This window comes from Lottia gigantea, assembly GCF_000327385.1.
Source record: "Lottia gigantea unplaced genomic scaffold LOTGIsca_102, whole genome shotgun sequence".
In the NCBI taxonomy this organism is placed as follows: Eukaryota; Metazoa; Mollusca; class Gastropoda; family Lottiidae; genus Lottia; species Lottia gigantea.
Window position 1 is genome coordinate 429,806 of NW_008706795.1, and position 12,936 is coordinate 442,741.

General features: G+C 29.0%; 2 protein-coding genes across 2 annotated transcripts; both read left to right on the forward strand.

Annotated features, from left to right (window-relative positions):
* Nucleotides 1–11: 11 nt before the first annotated feature.
* On the forward strand, nt 12–6,919 carry LOTGIDRAFT_198575 (hypothetical protein). The gene is made up of 9 exons (XM_009046490.1): nt 12–113; nt 558–605; nt 902–970; nt 1,426–1,496; nt 2,470–2,552; nt 3,087–3,196; nt 3,496–3,605; nt 6,128–6,238; nt 6,605–6,919. Exons 1-9 carry the CDS (start codon nt 36–38, stop codon nt 6,687–6,689), a joined length of 765 nt encoding a protein of 254 aa, XP_009044738.1. The 5' UTR covers nt 12–35; the 3' UTR covers nt 6,690–6,919.
* An 875-nt stretch (nt 6,920–7,794) lies between these two features.
* Nucleotides 7,795–8,529, forward strand: LOTGIDRAFT_97263 (hypothetical protein; the record flags this gene model as incomplete). The annotated part of the gene is made up of 2 exons (XM_009046491.1): nt 7,795–8,316; nt 8,377–8,529. Coding segments are annotated over 2 exons (675 nt in total), but the record flags the coding sequence as incomplete, so codon positions are not given.
* Between the last annotated feature and the right edge of the window lie 4,407 nt (nt 8,530–12,936).

The following is a 12,936-nucleotide window of genomic DNA, read 5'->3' on the forward strand; positions in this document are numbered from 1 at the left end:
TTTTATTTTCAGTATATGCTGTAGAGGCCAGCGACATGGCCGAACAAACCAAACGTATTGTAGAGGAGAATAATATGGGAGATAAAATAGAAGTTATCAACTCTAAAGTTGAGGTTGGTTCAGCGAATTATGTGCTAAAAAGTTGATCAAAATAACAACCGATGGAGTTTACCTTGACATTTTATCATTGATAATTTTTTTTTTCATAAACAATATTTTATTAATACATTAAAGGGATTGGGGAACAGGCTTATGCCTATATAACTATATTTGACGTAATCCTTTAATTACAAATTTTCAAAATCTGAAAAATGGGTATTTGTATAACCTTGTTTGGTTGAAAACTTACTCTTCAGAAATCTTATTTGTTTTTGATTTCCCAGGTCCATTTTACTTTCCACAGTCTAATAAAATTGTCTGGATAATTCAATTTCTTATCCATTTTTTTTTAACTCCTGTGTTCTATATACATTTTTACACAACTGTGGCATACTGCTTACATTATACTATTCTGTTTCATTGAGTAGTATTCTTTCAATGTAATTGAATAATTTCAGGAGGTAGAATTAGAAGAAATGGTTGATATTATTGTCAGTGAGTGGATGGTAAGTTTTGTATATTTTCTTGTTATTGCAGGATTAATTAATTAATTGCAAATGTTAATATAGCTTTGAAACTTTATCTTCACACTTTATAATCATCTATCTATTTTTTTTCTGTTGGTATCTTTTCTCCCAATGATGACAATGTTAAGAAGTAGTATACCATAAAACTGTGTTCTGTTATTTGAATGTGATCTCAATCCCTAAATGTTGCTTAAGAATTATATTGACATTGATGTTATAAAGGGATATACATGTAGTTTACTCTATTAACTAATATTTATATATTCATCTTACAGGGGTATAATTTACTATATGAGTCAATGTTACAGTCTGTTTTATATGCAAGAGATAAATTTTTGAAGAAGGTAAGATATAAGTCCAGAAGGCTTGATGATACACATACAAAGACTTGATGATACACATACAAAGACTTGATGATACACATACAAAGACTTGATGATACACATACAAAGAATTGATGATACACATAGGAAGGCTTGGTGATACACATATAAAGGTTAGATGATACACATGCAAAGGTTAGATGATACAAATTGGAATGCTTGATGATACACATACAAAAACTTGATGATACACATACAAAGCCTTGATGATACACATAGGAAGGCTTGATGATACACACATAAAGAATAGATGATACACATAGATGATATAAATACAAAAGCTTGAAAACTTCTGTTCAATATCCTTATCAACGAAATTACCTGTATTGGACTAAATTGGAATGCTTCAGTATTAAGCCAATTCATTGTCAATAATTAAACCTGGTTATATTAATTCTTATTTTATTATTTTTTAGGATGGTTTCATGTTTCCTGAAAAAGCCTCATTATATATAGCACCAATTTGTGATGAGGACTATATTGATAGGTGAGTTAAGATCTGTTTTACAATTGTGAGTACAAGGTGGAGGCATATGAAAGACAAATCTTCCTGATTCTCATTCAATCGTAGTAAAATTCTGTATCTTTCATTATCCATGTTATTAATTGTAATGTTTTGTTATGAGTAATATATTGTAATGTATCGCAATGTATATTATATTGTAATGTACTGTTATGTGAAATATTATTGTTATGTAATGTAATGTGTCATATAATTGTTATGTAATGTAATGTGTCATATTATTGTTATGTAATGTAATGTGTCATATTATTGTTATGTAATGTAATGTGTCATATTATTGTTATGTAATGTAATGTGTCATATTATTGTAATGTAATGTACAATATATTGTAATGTATTGTCTTGTACTGTAATGTGTAATATATTGTAATACATTGAAATGTCTTGTAATGCAGTGTGTAATATATTGTAATGTGTAATATATTGTAATGTGTAATATATTGTAATGTGTAATGTGTAATGTATTGTAATGTGTAATTTGTAATGTGTAATACATTGTAATGTATTGTAATGTAATGTGTAATGTATTGTAATGTGTATGTATTGTAATGTGTAATATATTGTAATGTGTAATATATTGTAATGTAATGTTTAATATATTGTAATGTATTATAATGTGTAATACACTGTAATGTGTAATATATTGTAATGTGTAATATATTGTAATGTGTAATATATTGTAATGTGTAATGTGTAATGTATTGTAATGTGTAATGTATTGTAATGTGTAATACATTGTAATGTATTGTAATGTAATGTGTAATGTATTGTAATGTGTATGTATTGTAATGTGTAATATATTGTAATGTGTAATATATTGTAATGTAATGTTTAATATATTGTAATGTATTATAATGTGTAATACACTGTAATGTGTAATATATTGTAATGTGTAATATATTGTAATGTGTAGTATATTGGATTTATTGTTGTTTAGATTAAAAGAATGGAACAATATGAAAGAGAGGTATAAAGTCTGTATGAAAAGTATGATACCTTATGCTCAAAAGTGTATGGCAAGTATGTTTCTCAATTATGATATACAATGGTTATCAAATATATACATTCACATAGAGAATATAATAAAACTGTCAAAACCTTCTGAAATCGAGAATCTGAAGATAATGTGTGATATTAGGATTTGAGTCTTTATTAAATGAAAATAGTCTTCAGAAGTGCCAGAAATGTACTAAAATCGCATAATTCCTTCAAAAACATCTCATACTAGGCATTTTTTTTTCAATTCCTTTCATTTTAACTTTCGAACGTGAAAAATTCAGGACACATGGATTTGAAGGCTCAAATTTCGAGGATGAGCTAAAAAAATTCTCGGTTTGAGACTAAGGTGACAAAATTGACACTACTTTGCCTTTAAATACCAATTTAAGTTTCTAATACTTATTTCAATTAGTAATTGTTGTCCAACAGAAACCTCTGAGGTGGCATGTGATACATTAACAATTTTAGCAACTCTAAAAACCCTTCTTTGTTAGTCATTTGTTAGTCATTTGAATTCGAGGTAACAGCTGATTTGTAAAATTATTTCTGTTCCAGGAAATGTCCAGATAACATGTGTGCCTCAAGAAGCAATTCAGTCTCATAAATGTGAGATCTGTAGTCTTGATTTACGATCTGTAACTATATCAGACCTGCAAAACATACAGGTAAAATTATATACAGAGGTTGAGTCAGTTACTTAATGATGTTGAACTCTTTCAATGCAGTAACCCTTACTATTTTAGTTCTGCTTAATTAAAGTTCAGTGACCGATATATAAGGATGTAAAACTCCATATAAATGGTGTCTCAAGAAAAACCTGAAAGTGATATTTAATTTTAATTTAGAATAGAAATAGAATTGAAATTATCATCTAACTGCTTCCTTTCTAAAAGTGAAAAATTGTGAATCTGTTTAACTTGTATCAATTGAGTTATATAGTTATGATGTTGTTTTTCTGTTCCAGTGTAGTTTTGAAATGAAGTGTTTTGGTCAATCTCATATTAATGGAGTTGTTACATGGTTTACAGTGGAGTTTCCTTCCGCCATTATATTGTCAACTTCGCCATACGAAGAGTAGGTAAATCTTTTATTATCATAATAAATATTACCACTAAATCGTGACAAAGGAAAATATAATTACAATGAGTATTACCATAAACTCATCATAAGATTAAATATCATCACAATAAACATTACCATAAAATGATAAGAATATCACAATAAATATTACCATAAACTCATCATTAGATTAAATATCATCACAATAAACATTACCATAAAATGATAAGAATATCACAATAAATATTACCATAAACTCATAAGATTAAATATCATCACAATAAACATTACCATAAAATGATAAGAATATCACAATAAATATTACCATAAACTCATCATAAGATTAAATATCATCACAATAAACATTACCATAAAATGATAAGAATATCACAATAAATATTACCATAAACTCATCATAAGATTAAATATCATCACAATAAACATTACCATAAAATGATAAGAATATCACAATAAATATTACCATAAACTCATCATAAGATTAAATATCATCACAATAAACATTACCATAAAATGATAAGAATATCACAATAAATATTACCATAAACTCATCATTAGATTAAATATCATCACAATAAACATTACCATAAAATGATAAGAATATCACAATAAATATTACCATAAACTCATAAGATTAAATATCATCACAATAAACATTACCATAAAATGATAAGAATATCACAATAAATATTACCATAAACTCATCATAAGATTAAATATCATCACAATAAACATTACCATAAAATGATAAGAATATCACAATAAATATTACCATAAACTCATCATAAGATTAAATATCATCACAATAAACATTACCATAAAATGATAAGAATATCACAATAAATATTACCATAAACTCATCATAAGATTAAATATCATCACAATAAACATTACCATAAAATGATAAGAATATCACAATAAATATTACCATAAACTCATCATAAGATTAAATATCATCACAATAAACATTACCATAAAATGATAAGAATATCACAATAAATATTACCATAAGATGATAAGAATATCACAATAAATATTACCATAAACTCATCATAAGATTAAATATCATCACAATAAACATTACCATAAAATGATAAGAATATCACAATAAATATTACCATAAACTCATCATAAGATTAAATATTGCCACAATAAATATTACCATAAAATCATCATAAAAATAAAAAACTTCACAAAAAAAATTACCATAAAATCACAAGAATGAATATGACAACTAATATTACCATTAAATCATCTCCAGAATAAATATTGCCAGAATAAATATTGCCACAATAAATATTACCATAAAAATCACCACAAGAATAAATATCATTATAATAAATATTACTATCAAATCATCAGAAGAATGAATATCATTATTATAGATATTACTGTTAAATCATCAGAAGAATGAATATCATTATAATAAATATTACTATTAAATCATCAGAAGAATAAATATTATAATAAATATTACTGTTAAATCATCAGAAGAATGAATATCATTATAATAAATATTACTATTAAATCATCAGAAGAATAAATATTATAATAAATATCACTATTAAATCATAAGCAGAATGAATATCATCACAATGAATATTACCATTAAATCATCACTAGAATAAATATAAGAATAAATATCACAAGAATGCACCAAGGCTGATGCCAGATTTGATGAAAATCAAATCAGACATGTAATATCTTATCCATTTTTATTCTCCCACATGAAATGGGGGGCGAATGCTGGCGTCACCCATGTCCGTCCGTTTTTTGACGAAACGAAACATTGTTATCACGCAAGGATTAATCCTATTAAAAATAAAAAATATCGAAAAATATTTAGCATGAGTTATTGCCTTTTTTTCTGAAAATGCTTGTTAACACGATAGAAGGTGCAATTATTGACGGATTTTGATGAAACATAGTGTGAGTGTTTGCTATCAGCCAAGGATTAATCCTATTGGAAATAAAAAAATCGAAAAATAATTACTATGAGTTATTGCTCTTGTTCTTGAAAACGCCTTCAATTATTAGCTCTTAAACGCCCTAGAAGGTTGAATTATTTACAGATTTTGACGAAACTTAGTGTGAGTGTTTGTAATCACCCAAGGATGAACCCTTCTGAAATCAGAAAATCAAAAAATATTTAGTGTGAGTCATTGCCCTTGTTCTTAAAAACGCGTTCAAGTTTTAGCCTGTAAAGACGTTAGAAGGCCAAATTCTTGACAGATTTTGTTGAAACTTGGTAATATTATTCAGTATCGCCTCAAAAAGTTAAAAAGAAGTGTATGACTGAAAGTTGAATATATCATGCTGGTAGTTGTTACTGTACTGCTAAATATTTTTTATTTAAAATCGAAGCTGCCAGTGGGCGTATATTACCTTGCCTGGCAAGCTATCTTTATAAAGAATTGTGGCAAAAGACGCATGTAAAGAATATATATGATAATTGATAATGTGAAAGATCAACAGCAAATTTTGTTAAAGCTTGAGCGTTCTTTGTTTTTTGATTATAGATCAACACATTGGGCTCAATCTGTTTTCCATCTAAGTCAATATATAGACGTAGAGCAAGATAGTATGATACGTGGTACAATATCTATTCAACCAAATTCAATTAGCAACAGGTAAGACAGATTGCTATAAATTATGGGGAAGTTCCGAGGTTTTGATTCTGATTTTCTCATTAGATTCCCGCGTTTTGAAAGGTAAATCTTATAATATCGCTATGTATTAGAGGAAATGGAAAATATCAGATGAGGGTCAAAGGGGATACAGGCACCCATGAGAGGTACAGGGGAGATTTTACCGTTTACGATGAGTCGGAAGTCATTTCTTACACTGTTTATTGTTCAAACCAAATTTTTAATAGTTCTTTTAAAAAAAAAAAAAAAAAAATACAACTAAAAAGAGGTCTTAGATCCCTCGAAATTAAAGAAATTTCGTCGACCACCTGTTGCGTATGACAGATTTAATTTTTCTTTTTTTTCCAGATTTTTGGATGTAGTATTGAAGTATAGAAAAGATAGCCAGAAAGAAACTGTTCAGAATATATTAATGGATGACAAATTAATATAGAAATTCTGTTAAGACCATTTTGACATTTCAAACCTCAGCTATGTGGTTCTTGTGTGAATGGTAAAACAAATTTAAAGTGAAACGTTCGTGTAAACATAGAACTATTTATTTTCTATTACAGTTCTATGGTGTAAACGCTATAGAACGTTCACGATCTTTGAAATATTCAAATAGACGATGGAATTAATTTCAGCCTCGCATGAAACATTTCAAATCGACAAGAGATAGATAACCTACGGACTTCATGACATCATAGGGAGAGTTCATAAAAATATAGCTATAATAAAAAAAGTTAGATAAAATGTTGTTTCTTTTTTTTTTCTTTTTATATTAACTCTATCCATGGACTTTCAATAAATAAATTTTCTAAGAATCTAAGAAGCTTTCCACCACATCCGCGTTCTAATGTTTATCAAAAAAGAAAAAAGGGATATAGAGAAGGAGTTGCTATGTAGCTACAATACGTTACAATTAACACCTGAAGAAAACTGCGTCAGAAAAAATTGATCGGATTTAATGTACTAAGCGACAGATATTATTTCATCATCTTCACAGTTTTTGTCATTGTCCATTTCACAACTATAAAGCATCGGAACCTAACACCGAGGCATTACTTCATTTGACTACATAGATTCCATACAGGTAAGAAAATTTTAAAATTCTCGTTGTTTGGACATGAAAAGGTAATTCCAGGTCCTCAATATCGTACTTTTTTCTACGAGACAGAAATCTTCAGGTCTTGAAAATCAGTTGCAACTCAACTAGATATCAGATATTAAGTGGATATTATATTCATATTTTTAATTTTTTAAACAAAATTTCTTTTTTGTTAAATGCAGCATGAAGAATTTTTCTTTTTGTTGATTTGTTTAAAACGCTTAAAGAATATATTCAAAAAATCTTCGTTTATTGGCTATAAATACTTATGTAATTTGAATAATTATCAGTTTCTTTCAATTTAATTCTAGTTCTTTTTTTTTTCAGATTAACAACTACAATGGATTCCATACTTGAGGTCAATTCTACTTTTCAACATAATACGACAGAAACGTTGCTCACAACTAACTACCCTACCCTTCTGAAAGTAATATCATTTTGTAATGTATATTTGATACCTGTCATAATTATAATTGGCATACTGGGTAATATCATCTCTTTAGTTGTCTTTATTGGATCTAAGTTTCGTAAAATATCGACTGCTGTATATTTGGCAGCCATGGCTGTGTCTGATATAGGATTCCTGATTACTGCTGGATTAACATGGTTAGAAAGTATGGGACTGAATATATTTCAACTTCCAGGCATGTGTCATATTTTTATCTATCTTGGGTATGTTTTTGGATTTACATCAGTTTGGTTTATCACATTGTTAACAGTGGAAATTTTTATAGCTATTTTCTATTCTCAAAAAGCAGTCAATATATGCACTGTTAAATCTGCTAGAAAGATCGTTTGTATTACAGCATTTTGTGGATTTTCGATTTACTTTTTTTCATTTTGGACATCCGATACAACAATGATAGGTAATCACGTGTTTTGTATTACTCGAATTAATGCCAGAGATGCATTAATTGGCATTTCACTTACAGACACGCTTTTGGCATTTTTATTGCCATTTTCAATGATAGTGTACACTTGCACAAAGATTCTGGTGAACTCCATCTTTAACAGCACACCATCTGAACAGGACCAACCGATTAACTCTGAAAGTTCAATTCGTGCACCAGGAGGAGGACTAGGAAAGGCACGAAAAAAGATGATGAAAATGCTGTTAACTACGATTATGGTTTTTCTGTTGCTAAACCTACCAAGTCACGCTTTAAGACTTCAAGCCTATGTTAGATCCATCATCAGTTCAGCATACAGAACATCAGAAATTGAGCATCTTATACAGCAGATACTTCAAATTTTGTATTATCTGAATTTCGGCAGCAATTTCTTCATATATAACATATGCTCAAAGAAGTTCAGACAGATCTTACTTAAATTTGCATTTCGTTGCGAGGTGTCGGTGCGTGTTCCAGCTAGAGATCTAGATATACAAGAACAACCACGGCGTAATTTTATAAGAAATGAGAACTCTTGTTTGGTTGAAATTCATTTATCTCAGATACATTGGTCTGAATTACCCTCACTTCAAGAAGAGTTTGTAGCTATGTCACCACGCTGTTATATTAGAATCGATGAAAATGATAGAAATACATCAGTTGTATTATCATAACTGCAAAAATTACACTTATATATTGGTTGCCATATAGCAACTTTTTGTATAAAACTTATATATTGCTTGCCATACAGCTATTTTTTGTATAAAACATTATATTGGTTGCCATATTGCCACTTTTGTAAGCCTATAAAACATGTAAAATTGCACTTATATTGCTTGTCATATAGCTACTTTTTTTTATAAAACATGTAAAAGTACACTTATATATTTGTTGCCATATAGCTACTTTTTTTTATAAAACATGTAATAGTACACTTATATATTGGTTGTCATATAGCTTCTTTTGTATAAAACAAGTAAAATTACACTCTTATATATTTGTTGCCATATAGTTACTTTTGTATAAAACATGTAAAATTACACTAATATATTTGTTGCCATTTAGCTTCTTTTGCATAAAACATGTAAAATTACACTTATATATTTGTTGCCATATACCTTCTTTTGTATAAAACAAGTAAAATTACACATATATTTGTTGCCATATAGTTACTTTTGTATAAAACATGTAAAAGTACACTTATATATTTGTTGCCATATAGCTACTTTTGTATAAAACAAGTAAAATTACACTTATATATTTGTTGCCATATAGCTTCTTTTGTATAAAACAAGTAAAATTACACTTATATATTTGTTGCCATATAGTTACTTTTTTATAAAACATGTAAAATTACACTTATATATTTGTTGCCATATAGACACTTTTGTATAAAACGTGTAAAATTAGTCTTATATATTGCTTGCCACATAGTTACTTTTGTATGTAAAAAACGTAAAATTACACTTATATATTGCTTTCCATATAGCTTCTTTTGTGTAAAAAAAAATGTAAAATGATACATAGTGTGCAATTTATTATTAACTGTTAATTTTTGTTTTTGTTTTGATTGTAAGTATTGTATTATATTTTATTATTTTAAGTGGTAAGTTCGGCATATTCAGAGATTGATTTATGTCTTGAATATATGTAAATAATCCCTTCAAATAAACTTCAAACTAGAATCGCACTTTCTTGTTCTATATGGAAGTGTCTCAACAAAAGACGACCCGTCATTTTTACTTTCAAACGCAAATAATTCTGGACCCACATGGCTTTTATACAGGCTAAATTTTCGACGGTGTGCTATGAACACTATTACAGTCGAGTAACCTAATTTCGTGGAAACCTATTATTCGTGGATTTCCGGAAAGGAATTTCAGTAGTTTCAAGCAAGGTAAAATGTATTGATGTATATTTTGACAAATACAAAATGGCGGATCTCACTTATTACAAAACGTCACCATTTTTTATCGGCCGAATTTCCTTATAATCCCAAGCGGTAATCGGAATTTCAAGTGTCGTCTGCTAGAATGTAGTCCAACGAATGAAGTCACGTGTTCAACTAGCGGATTCCGTGTCAGCAGAAAATTTCTATGGAACACAAAGTGGACCATATTCTTATGTTGTTTCAGTGACTTTTAGCAATAAATCACGCTACGTATCATATTTTGTCAGTCACTATTTTTTTTTTAAATCGCGGTTCTTTGAAGGAATTGTCACTAGTTATAATGAATTGATATTAAAGATAAATACTAAGAGAAGTTAATTATACCACCCGGTATCCATACTACGTGTTTTTCTAGACTTATTTATAGATCAAACATTGTACACGAAAATAGGTGACGCATTCTGCCGCCGTTGCCGAGTTGGTTGCTCGTGAAATATGGGTCAAAGTGAAGGATTCATCAAGAAAATCGAAATAAACCAATTTTAATTATTTTGTAGAATATCTGAGGAAACATCTAAGACATAAATTTTTTTTTTCGTTTTTTTAAATTTGTCAGAATAATAAAATTTTTTACTATCTTCGAAATATTTAGTATTCGCTTTTTATATTGGATTGAAATTTGAAATGATGGGATTTTATATGTTTTAGATTCATCTTAAGACAATTTTGTTTTGTCATTCACTCCTGCATTGTAGACTGTAAAATGTTTTTATTTACTGTTTTCTTTTTTGTAGGCTATAATTGTTTCTGATTTTTGTTCATTAATTTTGCTGTCAAAATTTAAAATCAATTTTTGATAATTATCATCCATTATAATATCATTTCACCCGGGTGAAAATACAAGTTTTTAATTCAAAATATGTTATATAATTATATTCTAGTTTTTTAATTCAAAATTATGTTTTATAATTATATTCTAGTTTTTTAATTCAAAATTATGTTTTATAATTATATTCTAGTTTTTTAATTCAAAATTGAAATGATGTCGTATACGAACCACCGTAGGATCATCTTATTTTGTCTAATGATGATTGTTTAAGGGTTGTTTCAGTACCGTCGCCAGGAATGAATTGGTGCTGGGACTCAGATTTTGTACTCAGCTAATTTGAAGAATTAAAGGCCCCAGAGAACTCCTTTCTGACATTGTAAATGAATCAATCTGCTGAACTGAAGAAGGTTTTGCTTGGGCTTAATTCTCACTTGCTGTTACCCTGCAGCCCCCACGGACCCCACCATTACGACGGGGTTGGGTTGTTTGACATGAAAAACGCTTTTAAAAAAAGATAGGCCTAGCATGGAGCAGAATTGATTTCATGTCATCTTTATTCATTATTTAAACTATTTTGAGAAAATATTAAACTATGAAACTGGACATCTGAAACCAGCGGCAAGCTACAAATCTGTCATTGTCTTTCGTGATGACCTTCGATTAAGGCATGCACAAACCAAATCAACGCATGCGTAAACCACCTGGCTGTTAGTGTTGCCTTGATATTATTCCCACATGCTGTTTATCAAGTTTGAAACAGTATAAGTAAATAATAAGTAAATAATAAGTTATCCTGACAACGCTGATTTCCGTAATCCTTACTTTAGTTTCCATGGTAGTATAACAGTTTGTTTTATAATTATCTGTTATAAACCACATTATAGATAATATCATTGAATGATAATGGGAACTTCAAGCATTTACACAGGGTGGTTGTAGCCATAGCCCTGCACAAATTGTAAGAAGGTTGCATGCTTATGAAGGACAGTTATTTATAGGTGTACTATTAAAGCCCCAGTCCCACATGCCCGGGACGAGGCCCCGGAGTATCCGAGGTATACCGGGGTCGTTCGGGTCTGATCCTTGGCTACTCTTTGGAAGAGAGCAAAAATCCGGTGCTGTGCGGTCTGGGCTGGTTCGGGCTCGGCCCAGGATTTATTTGACATCCGGTACAAACGGGGTAGCCGGAAGGCTCATTCCGGCCATCATCCCTATCATGTCCAGGTATTATGTAATTTCAAAACTATTTTTATAGGCAAACATGAAATGGGGTGCGTATACTGCCGTCACCCATGTCCGTCCGTCGGTATACGTCAGTCCATAATTACTCGTAAACACGTTAGAAGGCACAATTCTTGACTGTTTTTGACGAAATATGGATGGGTTGTTTGTAATCACCCAAGGATGAACCTTATTCAGAAAATCCATATTTAATTAGGATGAGTTATTGCCCATGTTCTTTAAAACGTGTTCAATTTTAGCTTGTAAACACTCTGGAAGGTTAAATTATTTGGCGAAACTTGGTGTCAATGTTTTTTATCACCCAAGGATGAACCCTATTAAAAATCATAAAAATCTAAAAATATTGGGTATGCGTTAATGCCCTTAAATATTTAAACAAAAGTAAATTTATACTAATGAATCATTAGATACTGATAAATCATAGAATGTTTATATTGATAAATCATTAAATAATTATATATATAATGAATCATTATATAATTATATATATAATGAATCATTAAATATATTTATACTTATAAATCATTAAATATTTATACAAAAGTATATTTATACTAATGAATCATTTAATATTTATATCAACAATGAATCAAAAATATATTGATATTGATAAATCATTAAATATTGATATCAATAATGAATCAAAATATATTTATATTGATAAATCGTTAAAGATTCATACAAAAGTATATTCATACTAATGAATCATTAGATACTGATAAATCATAGTACATTTAT